The sequence below is a fragment of the Eleutherodactylus coqui genome, chromosome 8, assembly GCF_035609145.1.
Source record: "Eleutherodactylus coqui strain aEleCoq1 chromosome 8, aEleCoq1.hap1, whole genome shotgun sequence".
NCBI lineage: Eukaryota > Metazoa > Chordata > Amphibia > Anura > Eleutherodactylidae > Eleutherodactylus > Eleutherodactylus coqui.
Genome location: NC_089844.1, coordinates 124340049 through 124355766, shown reverse-complemented (window position 1 = coordinate 124355766; position 15718 = coordinate 124340049). Strand labels below are relative to the sequence as shown.

The 15718-nt window shown below is 44.5% G+C and overlaps 1 protein-coding gene across 1 annotated transcript in view; it reads left to right on the top strand.

Annotated features, from left to right (window-relative positions):
• DNAAF5 (dynein axonemal assembly factor 5) overlaps nucleotides 1–15718 on the top strand; it is a 47004-nt gene that overhangs the window by 23330 nt on the left and 7956 nt on the right. The window contains exons 8-11 of the mRNA XM_066576366.1: nucleotides 6378–6546; nucleotides 10141–10288; nucleotides 14053–14203; nucleotides 15377–15533. Coding sequence (XP_066432463.1) covers nucleotides 6378–6546; nucleotides 10141–10288; nucleotides 14053–14203; nucleotides 15377–15533 — 625 coding nt within the window. The remainder of the gene's footprint in view (nucleotides 1–6377; nucleotides 6547–10140; nucleotides 10289–14052; nucleotides 14204–15376; nucleotides 15534–15718) is intronic.

Genomic DNA, 15718 nt, shown 5'->3' with positions numbered 1-15718 from the left:
TAATCAGCCGTTATGTATTCCTTGTGTACAGAGAGCGGATAACATTAAGAGGAAATAATTTTAAAAAGGGTTATCAATCAAGTAACCTTGCAGCGCCATGGTAAAATTAGGAGCCGCACTACGATCACCTTCAGCACGTGAAAAACGTATGTTTTAGTTTGGTCTCAGCACAGGGATAATTTACAAAATTATGTCGCAGCGCGGCCCTGGGGCGCACAGAGATGTCGCAGCGCGGCCCTGGGGCGCACAGAGATGTCGCAGCGCGGCCCTGGGGCGCACAGGGATGTCGCAGCGCGGCCCTGGGGCGCACAGGGATGTCGCAGCGCGGCCCTGGGGCGCACAGGGATGTCGCAGCGCGGCCCTGGGGCGCACAGGGATGTCGCAGCGCGGCCCTGGGGCGCACAGGGATGTCGCAGCGCGGCCATAGTGCGCACAGGGATGTCGCAGCGCGGCCATAGTGCGCACAGGGATGTCGCAGCGCGGCCATAGTGCACACAGCAGCACGGTCCTAATGTGCAGAGTGATGTCGCAGCACGGCCATTGCTTACGGTGATTTGATACCAAAGTAATGTGCGACTTCATGACCATAGACAGAACACCACTTATTGGGGCATGTTCACACGGTGGACTCTCGGTAAAATTTTCCATGGTGACATGTCACTCTTTTCCGCACCACAGTTCGGTACATGGATTTTGCCCACTGACGGGGCAAAATCTGCATGCAGATCTGCACCAAAAACTGTAGCAGAAAGCTGCTGATTTTGTCACTTTTTTTTTTTCTTTTAACCCCTTGAGTGGCAGGTTTCCTACCACCCTGTCGTGCCCACCAGGGCAGGTTTTTTAAAATGGTCTAATCATTGAATTTCAACTAGTTTTGCAGTTGCGTCTCAAGAGCCATAACTTTTTAATTTTTCCATTGACATGGCCATGTGAGGACTTGTTTTTTGCGGGACAAGTTGTGATTTTTTTAAACAGGGGGGCAGAAAAAAAGAAATGGGGAAAAAAGAAAAAAAGGGGCCATGTCATTAAGGGGTTAAATAATGTATTAACTTCCTTCTCTGGGTCATTACGACGCAGGGATATCACATGTGTGATTGTATTTTTGATTTTTTACAAAGTAAAGGGAGACAAGGGTTTTTTTTTTTTTTTTTTTTTAAATAATTTTTTTACTTTTACTTTTTTTTTTTTTTTTAATTTTTTAATTTTTTGTCCCTTTTAGGGGACTTCCACAGGGACCCATCAGGACCCCTGATCACATTCCGGGGGTCCGATGATGACAGCCCTTTACATGCTGCAGTCACATAGACTGCAGCATGTAAAGGGTTAACACAGCCGAGATCAGAGGTTTTCTCTGATCTCTGCTGTAAGAGCTGGTACCTAGCTGTCCCCTGACAGCTAACAACCAGCTCTCCCTGCCACAGAGACCATCAGCTTGCTTCTGACAAGCCGATGGTCTCTATGGCAACCTGTAAACAAAGCAGGACATTGCCGACATGTCGGCAATATCTTCTGCTGTTTTTTCAAAGCCCTTGCACTGCTCTGTGTGGGACTGTGCAGGCAGAGCACACTGTCACAGCTTGCGGCATTGTGCTCTGCAGCTCCCATAGTGATACATAGCCCGGAAATCTTCCGGGCTATGTTGCTATGAGCAGTGGAGCTTGTCCCCGGAAATTTTCCGGGCGTGCCACTCAAGGGGTTAAGGCAGAATTCACCACGATAAACTCTGCCTTGTGATCGTACCCTCAGAGTGCATTGGGTTAATAAAGGGCATTCGACTGTCGGGAATGTTTCCAGTACGTCCAAATCAGTAGAGTATTAACTCTTTTTGTTAAAGGGGTTATGACACCAAAATAATTTCTAATAATTATAAAGGATTGATGACTGGGGGTCCAACTGCTGGCACCCCCAGCAAGCAAGAGAACAGTACACCCAGAGTCTCTTAAATGAATGGAACAGCAGTGCATGACTCAATCAGTCCTATAGAAGTGAATGGAGAGGTGGTTACGCTTGCATGTTGCCGCTCCATTCAGGGCTTTGGGATATGCAGTTCTCATGTTCCCTGAGGCTTCCAGCGGCCAGACCCCCAGCGCGCAATCATTTTATCACCTGTATTGTAGATAGACGATAAATGATTTTGGTGGGATAACCCCTTAGGTGGCATAAGCAACTAATGATTGTAACACATTAGGGCAAGTAGCTTAACTATTGTACTGCCCTCCTACTCTCACTTGCAGGACCCCTGCTAATAGTCTATTCACACTAGCACTTAAAGGGGTTCTCCACATTGGCCAATTCTTACTTGTTAGGTTCCATGACAATAGGTTGATCACAGAGCCCCCCCCCCCCCCCCCCCCCCCCACCCCCGCAGTGATCAGCTGGGATCTGTGGGGAAACCTGTCAATAAGTGTTTAGTTTCCCTGCAGTGCCACCACAGGGGGAAGAAAAGTATTACACAGTGCCAATTCCTATCACTGGGTTGTCTGTGTAATGCTGGACAAGCTCTCTAGAACAAGCAATGCTCTTTAGAACTGCTCTTCAGTCCGGCCAAGATAGGAGGATCCTTAACAGAGGACTCCCTCTAATACCTCACCATTCCCTAATGGGGTCTATGAAAAAGGGTTCTCTAAACCGGACAAGCCCTAATGTCTTGCTGACTACACACCCGCTGACTAAGCCAATGTCTTCTGACAGATCAATACATGTTGGATACGCACAGGCATGTTTACGTCTTATGGCAGCAGAGACCATGTTTCTGAATCCATAACGCCCCTTTATTATATTTGTGCTATACGTCTTATTTTTGGTAAGGCCCCATAAAGTTCTGATGTGCAGACATTAAATCAAATATGTAATCCATATCCTCAAAATCCATCACCAGCCCTAAATCAATCTTCACTTGTCGGACCACTGAAAGCAGACGCAGCGTCAGCAATGTAATGTTCTCCAGAAGAATCGCACTTCACAGCTTGCAAGAAACAAACCCCCTTGCAGAACCTCATTTATCACCTTCTGGTGGAGTCTTAGTCTTTGGCTTTTAATTTTTTTTTTTTAATTAGGATCTTAATATTGGTTACAAACTCTCTATAACATTTTAGCACATTGTACATCTGATTGTGTACATTGTATACCTCGGTATAAACTGTTGTGTTTCTTATTTTTACCAATTTCCGCTCCTAAACCACTATATGGGTGCTGTCGCCTTGCATTTACATCGTACATCGTAGATATGCAGAGGTGGCCTTCCTTATAGGGGTTATGCCAAGATTGCTCATGCATGAATGGAGCAGTTGACGCGCATGTGCCCTGTCACTCCTTTCATTTCAGTAGGAGCATGCATGACCTCCGCTCCATTCATGCGGGGACCTTCAGAATGTCTGTTCTAGGGATTGGTGGTGGTGGTCCCAGCAGTCAGCCCCCCACCAATCATAAAGTTATCCCCTATCCTGTTTGATGCTTATGAGGCACCATCTTGATGGTGAGATTTTTTCTTTCACTCTCACATCAATTCCATGATCCATCAGCACAACATTAGTTAGAGGCTATAGCATTTTTGCCTGCAGGCGGACAGCTTAATTGCACTCCTTGTTAGAAAAAAATATCTCCCCTAGGAGTTGTCTGAATGGAATGAAACTGTAGGCCCTTTTGTACATAACGATTTTCGCTCAAAAGTCATCTTTTGAGCAATAATCATTGCGTGTACATGTGCCCATCTTTCACTTTTCTGCCGAGTGATTATTTCCATTTCAGCATAAAATCCATCATTTAGCAGAAGAGCTAATAAGAGGGACCGCAAGTTGTGTTCTGATCGGGGAGCACTGATTACATTGTCTCAGCTGTCAGCCCCGCAGCAGAACAAAGGGAATGTATTTAGAGAACAGACCACCTGCTGTTCTCTGAAAATGGCTCCTGGCGGCTCACATGCATTGCTTAAGTTACTAATTAGTACTAATGGGCATTAGTACCAATTAGTAGTTTATGCAAAATGATCGCTCAAAAGCCATCTTTTCAGTGATCATCTTTTGTATGTAAATGGGCCCTTTCTCTGTGTTATTTGTCATGTTGAGATAATTAAGTTGCTTTGTTATTATAATCAAAGGATCATATATTGCAGGCAATTTAACAATTGAAGGGAGGCTCTAGTACCCTGTTGTACCGCATCTAGCTTGGATACAAGATGTGATACAGGCAGGCATGGAGGCTCTAGTATCCTGTTGTATCACCTCTAGCTTGGATACAAGATGTGATACGGCCGGGCATGGAGGGTCTAGTACCCTATTGTACTGCCTCTAGCTTTGATACAAGATGTGATACGGCCGGGCATGGAGGGTCTAGTACCCTGTTGTACTGCCTCTAGCTTGGATACAAGATGTGATATGGGTGGGCATGGAGGGTCTAGTACCCTGCTGTACTGCCTCTAGCTTGGATACAAGATGTGGTATGGGTGGGCATGGAGGCATACAGGTTCCATATGGTATCCATATCAGTCCATATTTGCTGTAAGATCTTGATCATGCAAACTCATAGTTTTTTGAAGTTAATGTCCCAGATGGTCCCATACATGTTCTGTTAGCGATAAATCTGGTGACCGGGCAGCCATGGAAGTGTGACAATGTTATGAAGACATTCCTGTGACCCCTTGTGTGTGCGGCCCAGCATTATCCTGCTGGAAAATACCTCTTGGAAGCCACCAGGAGAGGAACACATGTGGCTGCAGCTGTCATTGTCCCTTGTACCACTACTAGGTGTGACCGACTGTCATATGTGATGGCACCCCCAGGCCATCAACCCAGCATTGGGGGCAGTGTGCTGCTCCACAGCAAAGGCAAGATTGAGGCGCTCGCCCCTAGGTCTCCAGACACTAAGACAGCCATCGTCAGTTCCCCGTAGCAGTCCAGTTTTGTAATTCATGACACAACTGCAAACAGAAGCGATGGTGGGTAGGTGTCAATGGCAGTACATATAATGGGTGCTGTGAAACCAGATGTCCTTTAGCTAAGCACCTGGAAATGGCTCATTCAGACACGGGCCGGTAACCTGTCTCTGGATAAGGGAACAACAAAACAGTTGGAGCTGCTTGTGCTTGTCGGAGAATCAGACGATCCTCTCTACTGGTGGTCTGTCAAGGGCATCCTGAGCCCGGTTGCCTTGTATGCCCTCACACATCTACTAGTCCCAACACCTCCTAACAGTTTGGTCAGAATAGTCCAGTTGGTGGGCAGTTTGTCAATACGACCATCCAGCTTCTCACATTCCAATAATGCCCCCCTCTCAAACTGTTAACAGGGCGAAATTTCTTCCCTGTGTTGTAGAGGCGTCTAGTGGTCAACAAGCTCTACACAAGCGGAAACAGAGGCCACTACACACAAGTGTAGCCTCTGAGAGCCTTTTTATAGGCCAAGGATGGAACCACTTTTAGGGCCTTAGGTGGCAAGACCATTCATCTAATCACGCCTCAACTCTAATCCGTTATATATCTGTCTGAGATGTAAGTGCATGCGGAGTTTTGCCGCAAAACAAAAACTTCTGCTAGGGGCTTTTTTGATAGTGTATCATTACCTTCCATAACCAACCACTTGTCAGTTAGTATGTGAGTGCTTCTCATGCGCCACCCCTGGTAACGTCATCACTCTGCCCCCTGTTGACATCATTGAAGGTCCTACAATATATATAAAACACAGATCCTGACCGACAGAAGAACACTACACTTAGGGCTCTTGAAAAGGGAAGGACAAAACAAAATAAGAAGACAACTAAGCTGTTATCTCAGACACAACTCAGCAGTCCTGACAGAAGACTCCCACCTACCCCCACCACAGAGATCTGGTAGGCTAAAGGACCTGCAGTGACATCACTGCTGTGGGAGGAGCCAGTCTGCAGTTTGGTATAAAGCATTGTATGTGGGCTCTTCTCATGCTCTGCCCCCTGGGGAGGTCATCGCAGGTCCTATAAGATATATAAAATACAGAGCCTGACAGTCAGAAGAACAACACAGTTAGGGCTCTTGAAAAGGGGAGGACAAAAATAACAAAATGAGAATACAACTAAGCCATTATTCTCTCAGACACAACTCAGCGGTTCTGACAGAAGACACCAACCTGCCACCGCCACCACCACCGAGATCCGGTGAGCTAAAGGACCTGCGGTGAAGTCACTGCTGTGGGAGGAGTCAAGCTGTGTTTGTCTTGTGTGGGGATCAAGATGGATGTAGTAGAGCTGTGTGGGGATCATAATGGATGTACCATGTAGCAGAGCTGTGTGTGTGTACGTGTGTACAGGGCAAACACTTGAACCTCCTTGTGTCCTCCTTATTTCCTCATAGATTGTAAGCTCTTGTGAGTAGTGTGCTATATAAGTGTATGTTATATATTTTTCTGCAGGTTCGAGGTGTAATGCTGTCTCTAGCAGAGGTGCAAGGTGTGAGTGGACTCCAAGGGTTGTACAGGCAGCACATGCAAGAGTTAATGCAGTGGGCATCTAAAGGTCATGATCACTGGACCAGCTATTCCATAGCACGGGCACAATATGAAGTCCTCGTTTTAGAATCTGGTAAGACTTCTGGGAAGATTTTGCACGTTTGTTAGGTTGTCAAGAAGTAAGTGACAAATGCAAGGCAGATCACACTACAAAGAGATGGCCTATAACCATGGAGTATACAAAAAGTGCCTTTCAGCTATTGTTTGTACGGAAGCCTAGCAGTAAGCTTTCAGGTTTCCCTAAATGGCTATGGTAAACATATGTTGTGATGAGCCACACCCCAACCCCTCCCTTGACCACACCCTCTCTCGCTTTGGGGCTACAGGAGAAAAGTTTACTTCAAAAAGGGCTCCATGGCTGAAAAAGTTTGGGAACCACTGGATTAGACCTTTACAGACAGAGCAATACCAATTTTTACTTTTAGAATATTTTTTTCTTTGATGCAGCAACTTGAAAAGGGGGAGGAGCTTAAACTCTTAATATTTTAATAACTAAGTCTTAATTTTATTTTTTTATTTATTTTTTTTGTGTCCCCATGGGGGACTTGAACTTGCAATCATATGATCGCTCATAAAGTACATTGCAATAATATAGTGTTTTTTAACATGCTTCGCTTTAACCCCATAAGGACCAGACACTTTTTAGGGATTTTACCTAAGTACTGGAATGGGTTCCTCGTTTTCTTTTGGGCATTTTGATATGTAATTTGTTTGGCTTGGTTGGCATCGACAGTAGGTCATTTTCTTTTTTCATGTATATATTTTTATTTTATTCTGTAATTATTTTTTTACTTCGTTTTAAACTATGTTCATGACATTGTCTTTCTCTTTTTCTAATTTCATACTTTTCCACTGTAGCTGGGGCTCCCATAGGAGCAGCATCCATTAGGACCCTGCAGCTCTGCTGTGACAGGGGACACCCCATAATCACGTGATCGCTTGGACGCATAGTGGAAGTAATACTTCCACTTTCACTCTTTAGTCCATAGCGTTCATTGTGGTTAAAAAAAATGGTTCTACCTTCTCATTCAGGTCCTCAGCTGTGTCTGACAGCCGAAGACCCGATTTGCTCCTGCTTGATTGCAGCAGCAGAGGCTTTATTCCCACACCATATTTTTGCTGTCCGCCGGGATTAAGGGCTTATTCAGACGTCAGTATATTGATTGGGTTTTGGGAGTGGGGGAGGGGCGGAGCTAAGTTCTGGAACTAGACTCCGTCCCGCCCCCTCCCATTGCAAATAGTGGCGAGGGGCGGGAGCTCAGTGCACTGCTCCCGGCCTTTTCAGCATTCTCCCCCTGCAGAGAGGGACGCTTTATATTGGCCGTGCGTGAAAACCCGGCCAATATACGGACGTCTGAAGAAGCCCTAAAGCCCAGGATCAAGTGCCGTATACTTACCACAATTGGTCATTAAGGTGTTAAAGATGTCCCACAGGCAAAGAATGTTGGAAGATCTGGGGGCCTTCAGAAGGCCCAGGCCGCTGTGACACCTGGATGGGCACCCCTGCGTGGCCGTTTGGGACATTTAAATCTCACTTGATCAAGACTTTTAAATGCCATTGTCAGAATTGACATGGGCAGTTAAAGGGTTAACCGTTGCAATCTAAGTTCTCCTTGATCATAGCAGCCAGTACCTACCATGTGTGGAGCGTTCTCTGCTCCTGAGCCCACTGCAGATACAGCCCTGTGGACACCTCTATATGTCTTCTCTGCATGGGCTGTGGGCAGTTAGGACCTATATGGCTGTTTGGAACGGACTAAATGTCATTTACTCATGCTGCTGAATTGTAACCTGTAGGTGTGTATATATATATATATCAACAGCGTATAGAGGCAGATAATCCTCCCAGCATGGCAGGTAACTGTAGGAGATACTTGTAAGCCCCCCATCAGTTCCGGATACATGTAGATTCTGCATACATTGTACCAGAACTAGATCTGCTTCGCCCTTGAAATATTTTAACCTCCTAATTTCTGGCCTCCCTGCAGTAATTTACAGTAGAACACAGTATTCTCTTTGTGTCCCTCTTTGTGGTGTCTTGGGAATGCTTGGACCGTTTGGCCCAGGGGCAGATACCGCTCTCCCTGCCATGCTATGTGGTAATTGTTACCCCCTAGGGCAAAAGACAAAGATTAATTTCACTAATTAACGTGTATTTCGCCCAACTCCTTGTTCTTTGTTTCATGACAATAAAGTTTCTTCCCTGGCATTCCTGCCCCGAGTCTTCATGCCTCGCTTTGTCTTTACATTTTGGCGTGGATTTTTAGTTTTCGCTTTCCTTTGAAGATGCATATTTTGGATTTGCTGAAGCAATAACTGCTTAGATTATGTCTCAAGGTCAAGTTTTAATTAAGGATGAGAAAGTCTTTTCTTCAAACATCAGAATCACTGGCTCCTCCAACCAGTTGAACTCCTTGTTGTTAGAGGGTATATCATTTGAATGTGGTGACTTTGTGTGAGACTCTTCATTCCTTATGCCTAGCTAACAATAGGGACTTCTAATGGATTGATAACAAGAGACTGCTAACACGGTTGCTATGATATGCCATCATTTGATGATCGGTGGGGGTCTGATCTCCTCCTGAGGACTGGTTTAGTGCTGCATCCCCCTTTTCCCGTGACAGCAGCACTCCTAGTCACCCGTTGAGCAGAGAACTGCAACCAGCCCCATTCTCATAAAGAGTCCCTCCAGTGAATGTTTTCTTTCATTCACAATTCATGTGTAATGGACCCCATCACACAAGCTCTTTACAGGTGACACAAACTCCTATCACAGTTACTGCTGATCTAATTCGAGGCTTCTGTTACATACATGTAATGAAGGAGATGATAGTTCAGCCTTCTGACTTTTTATATTTGTGGTTTGTAGCTTATTTAGGTGAAGATAGAAGGTAATGATAATTACAGTGTCCTCCCAGCAGGCAGAGATGGTACTAGCTGTAGCTCATCAGATGTTGTGTTGATGCACCATAGGCTTTCTAGCTCAGAATAGTGAAAGAAAAAGCAGGGAGACATGTCAACATCAAGGTGATAAGCATCAGACAGGAGGCTGCTCTGCATGGAAGTGACTGCATTACACAGAAGAGAGACTTCCAGAGTTATACAGGCAATCAGGTGAGGGGGGCAGGAGTGGTAAAATGTGTTTTCACTGGAGTAGCCTGTAAAAGGGTTGTCTCATGAAAGTAATTTATCCTGTATCAACCGGATAACTTGCTGATCATGGGAACCTGACCACTGGGACACCCATCAATCCTGAAAATGGAGGTCTGGTGCACCAAGGGATGAATGGAGCTATAGGCCCATTTCATTCAGGAATGAACAGAGTAGTGCAGGTCTCAGCAGTCATACCCTCGCCAATCAGAAAGTTATTCCCTAGCTTATGGATAGGGGATAACTTGCTTTACCCCTTTAAATACAGCGGTCCTACAGTGAAACAGTGAAGGGGCCTCAGTGCTTCCTGGGTCTTAATTTGGATTATATACTGTAATATCTCAATGACGAGGTTACATTTTTTATATAGGACGTGCTGTTTCTGTGGGTGCAGAATGGGCTGTATATTAAAAGCGCTGGGAACCCAGACTGCCCAATGGTGAGAAGACCACCATCTTGTCATGTTCTGTGAGTGTTGCCCATGTATAATGTTTGCTTTACTTGGTCTTTATCTCAGGTCCCGTGATTGGAGATCATCTCAGTCTCTTGATGCCAGTTTTGAAGACCTGCCTTCAGCAAGACAAAGAGCCGCAGATGCGACTGAAACTGTTCACTATGTTGTCCAAACTCCTGCTGAAAGCCGGCGAAACCGTCAACTCCAAAGGGTGTGTTGAGATTCCCAATCCTTCTCACCATGTGAAACAATAAGCACTCATTCATACAATTTTGGGCTCTTCTTATACAAGGTTTCAGACAGGAATGCTTGAAAGGCGTATTGTTCTGACTAGTCCTACACAGAAATGTTGCTTAATTAACTTACTAAAGAAAAACAATGCACAAGCTCACCACTTCAACTCTGTGGAAGAGGAGGGTCCAACACAGTTGTCTTGCAAACCTAAGACCTCTAGCACAGTATATGAGCGCCTAAGACTTAAAGGGAACGGATCGTATCTTTAGCTGAAAAGAATGTTTAGTAGGAGGATCATCAGCCAATCAGCATTGCCGAGGACAGTCCTGATGATGTTGATTTGCTGAAACAAACTTTACTGTCAGACAGCTCATAATTCTCCTCGCAGATGTCCATTTCAGCTGAATGCCATCCTCCGTGCAAGGCTCTTTAACCCCTTAACATTACAGGACATACATTTACATTCTGGAGGTTCGGGATACATATGAAGGGGGTCGATTCCGCTCCATTTAATGTGGGTGCCAGTTGTTTCTTACAGCCGGCACTCTCCTGCAACAGCTCCAATAAGCAGCACCACAAATCAGAGCAGTTAACCCTTTAAATGTTGCGTCAATTCTGACAGCAGCATTTAAATACCCCAAATAGGGGCCCCGAAATGCCCAGCGCGATAAGATCACAGGGTGCCGTGCAGTTGCCATGGTAGCCTGGGGACCTTTGAAAGCCCCCAGGGCTGCTATTGTAGATTGCCTATCAAGTCCTGCCTGTGGTGTTGTTTGATAGATTGTCTGTCAGATTGCGGTATGATGTAATGTTATGGCATTACATCATTCTGCAGGACTGATCAAACAATCGCAAGTTCTTGTCCCCTCTGGACTAAAAAAAACTATGTAAAAATTAGTATAATTTATTTAAAAAAATAAAAGGTAATATGTTTAAAAACCAAAATACCCTTTTGCCATATTTTTAATAAAAGAATCTAATAAAACAGAAAACCTATTTAGTATTTCTGCGTCTGTAAAAGTCCGATCTATCAAAGTAAAAATGTAATAAAAAGCGGTCAAAAAGTCTTATGTACTCCAAAATTGAACCAATAGAAACTACAGGACGTCCCACAAAAAAAAAAAAAAAAAAAATTGGCCATCGCACAACTATGTAGATGGGGAAAATAAAGTTATGGCGGCAGAAAATAATATAAATATTAAATATCTTTGGACAAAAATATAAATAGTGCAGCAAAACTATAAATTTGGTATTCTGGTAATGAAACTGACCCAAAAAGACATAAAATGATTATCAGATGGCTACATTTTTATTTTTTTTTCATTTCACTCCACTTAGAATTTTTCAAAAGTTTTTCAGTTCATTATACGGTACAATAAATAGTACCATTGAAAAATACAACTCGTCCCACAAAAAACAAGCCGTCAGACAGCGGCGTCCATACATAAATAAGAGTTATGGATTTTTTTTTTTTTTAAATGGGGGAGGAAAAACAAAAATGGGAGGGAGAGGGGTTCGTCCACTCTCAGCATAGCATCGTCAAAACATCGCGATTATGACCACTGCATTTTGCCACGTTTTTACCGCTGTTTTCAGGCCCAGCTTACTGCGTCGAAAAGCGTTTTTCAATGCACCCTATCATTTGTGATGGGTGAAGAGGTGCGGTACAAAGCTCAAATACGCATTAAAATACAGCAGACAGAGCTTGAAAATTTTGCCACATTTGAGTGCATGTCCCCGAGGCCCCATTGAAATAAATGGAAGCGTTATACCGCTGCGTTCAAAACACTGCGGCAATAAAGCGCATGTGCGAGAGTGGCCTAAGGGGTTAAACTCTAGTTCTAGAATTTGTATAGCGGGAGCTCTGAGCATCCTTGAATATTAAACCCTTTCTGATTATTTTAAATGTTCAGTATCCCTGAATATATAGAATACCTATCCCAAATAAAGCAAAACTATAAAAGCAGCTGGGCACCATTTCTTGGGAAAGACCCCCTCCTGTGAGAGGCGGCACGCATTGCCTTTACTAAGATAACCATAAGGGCAGCTGTGCTGACTAGGGGGATCGCGGCGGTGCAATACAACAATATACAGCTCCTTAAAAGGAAACTGTCATCACCTTTAGGCCCCATAAACTTAATTATGATGCTAAAAGGTGAGGGAATGGGGGGGGCGCTGTATTTCTTGCTCACCGGGTGCCCCCCTGCGGAGTGTCCCTATGAAGTTGGCGCGCACAGGATGACTCTTCTCAGATGGCTCTGTGTGCATGCTCTCCCATAGATCCAGCTGAAGAGTGGCACTGCCTGTGTGTGCTGACTTTGCAGGGGTACCTGGGAAGTATGAAACACAGATTATGGGGCTCAGAGGTGATGACAGGTTCTCTTTAAATATTGTGTACAATTAGCAATGGCTGGTCGCATACAGCTCCTTTTCTGATTTGGGATTATGTACTTGGAGCCACAGCGCAGTACCAGCAAGTGTAGATGGCGTTGCAGTACATTGTAGGTCTATAGTGAACATGGCACCTGCACAACAGTAGTGTCCATACATTCAAGACATACCCTGAAATCCTATACTTGTGCCTGTATTCCACCAGATCGTGCGGCAGCAGCTGCCCTTTAATATGTCCTAATTGAATCACATGGCTATGACAAAATAAGGCCTGTAATATGAGCTATTTTGTAATGTACAATGTAACAATCCACTTATTTGATGGATATTTCAGCATTTGAAAGCAATCTTTAATCAATTTTTTTTACAGCAGTTATTTGTGTTGAAGTGCCCCCTACTGGACACTTCAGTAGAATAACCTGCTTACATTAACTGAAGAATGCCAAAACTGAAGGGATGTAAAGGACTGCCTACTTTGAGATTACAGGAGTTTTGCCACTTTTTATTATAGTTTACCTATCCTCAGTGTTGGTCATCAGTAGCAGATTGGCAGAGATCCGTCACTCAGGACACCCGACGATCAGCTGATTGTCCGGCCCCGCTGTCAGTGCATCAGGGCCAGATGTCCGCAGCGATGGTCAGGACAGGAATTGTAATAGACTGCTTCACTTTCATTGATTTCAATAGGAGTGAAGCGGTCTATTATGCTTCTAGCCCTGACAACTGATGTAGACGTCTAGCCCCTCTGTACTGACAATGGTCCACACAATCCGCTGATCAGCGGGAAACCCAAGCAGTGGATCCCCACCTATTTGCTAATAATGATCTATCCTGAGGATAGGTCATCAATGGTAAAAAAAAGTGGCAAAAACCCTTTTAAAGGTTCCCATACACCTTCAACAGCTGTTACCCAGATTCCTCCAAACACATAAATGCCTGGTTTGGACAAGCGTTCATTTGATTAGGGAGGTAAGTCACAACTAGACAGCTCTGGTGACTGCTTATCTCCCAGAGAGAACAAAAGAATCGGGCAACCATACGCTTTAGAGAGCCGTCTGGCCCAATGAAATCCGTGATTTTAGTCAACTAAATTCTGTTTACACACACAGCAATAGGGAAAGGAGGAGGGGAGTCATTGATCAAAGTAGATTGGTACATTGCTTTGGGATTGTTGAAAGCCTGGCCCCTGTGGACACAATAATGGCTGTTCTTGTATGGAATCTTTTAGCTCCTCTTGTGGATTTACGGTTTCCTGATTTCTTTACGTCTCTGGCTTTTCTTTCATTTATTGTAGTCTTTAATTCTACGGCACCTTTTCCTGCAGTACTAAACATGTATTTTCACTCCCAGGCAGTTCCATCTTCACTCTGAGACTCTCATTCGGGACATACTGGTTCCTAACCTGAAGTGGCATGCTGGAAGGACGGCAGGAGCAATCCGCACTATAGCAGTGTCCTGCCTCTGGGTTCTGCTTCAGACTGACGTTCTTTCACATGAAGAGGTAAAGTACATCTTACTATCTCAAAAATGTAAAGCTGGGCATTGAAAAGGAAAGCCCTCCCCCTCCATTAATTCCATAATCTTTATTAAAGGGGTTGTCTCACTCTAAGGCACATTAACCCAATGTACTTGTAGCACTGCAACCATTTAATCAATGCATCCTGCTACCAGTTCTTGCAATCTGCAGAGATCCAACAGGTCGTCACGTGATTCGCCTTCAGGCTATTTTCGCTGGCTCTGCTGACAAAGTGTAGTTGCAGGGCATAGTACTTCTGGCCAGGGCAATGTATGCTATGTTAATAGTGACATCGTATTCATTGCTTTACCAGATATACAAAAGCTGCGATTGCGTCATTATCCACCTTCTTGCGTAGTCCGGAATGGCATTCGTGCATGCGCTCTATGGATCCCTATCTGTTGCCATACGTGCGCAATTCTTCCCAGGTTGTATGTGCCTATTAAAAGGCTTCCATGCCAGCGTTACTGCTGATGGGTAATGGGAAGGTCCTGGAAGTTACACTTCTGCTCTTCAAGGACCATAACAAAGCTGCAGGAGCTATTTGCTTGGCAAAAGAAAGTTTTGTAAGTGAAATAGTGGTGAGAAAATTGCTCTGTGCTGATTCCTCTTGCTGGCCAGGATACTACAGGGGAGATTTAAAAAAACATTGCTGTGGCAAAGCCTTTTAATAACCAAGAGCAGACAATTAAAAACATCCCAAAAAAGGTCAAGATCAAGATGAGGGATAGGAAGCCTTCCCCATAGGCCATCCAATGAAATGCCTGTATAAAAACTTTTTATTTTTCTTATTTTAATGAGGGCTGTATCTGCAATTACCAGTGCCGGTCACTACACGGGTTGTTGCTGTTTCTGCTCTGTACCCCCTTAGTGTTGTGGCGCTGATAGTGGGCACCCAACCAGCTGATTGACTGAGATCCAGAGTGATGGAACCCAGCTGATCAACTATTGATGAGGACAAATCATCAATAGTATTTGCCCAGAAAACCCCTTTTATAATGAGGTTGCTCTTATACTGTAGTTGCTGCTGCGTTACTTTCTGTAAAGCCGGTGTCTCTCGCTGGCAGTTTCATAGTTACAACATTAATGCGAAGCACAAAGCCCATTTGTTTTACTGCCAGTCTGTGCCTGACACCCCCTCCTTCCTATAATTTGCAGATTCTCCAGGTACATGATGTTCTGATGCCCCAGATTCTCACGACTCTGGAAGAAGATTCAAAGACGAGCCGGCTTGTGTCATGTCGTATTATCAAGACTCTCCTGGGAATCTGCGGACCGCACTTGGATCCAGATAAATTGAACAAGATTTACCCTGGTACATGGTTATCTGTGTCTTGTCTTGTGTAAAGAGGCAGCTGTGCGTTCTCACCAGCCGTTACAATGTCAAGCAGTGCCAGCCTTAGGTTAGATGGTGAGCTGTGCAGAATTTGTTTTTTTTATGCCCGCTTCACCATAACAAAAAACAATATATAGTGCACTGATATGCAGTGTGCTTCTACC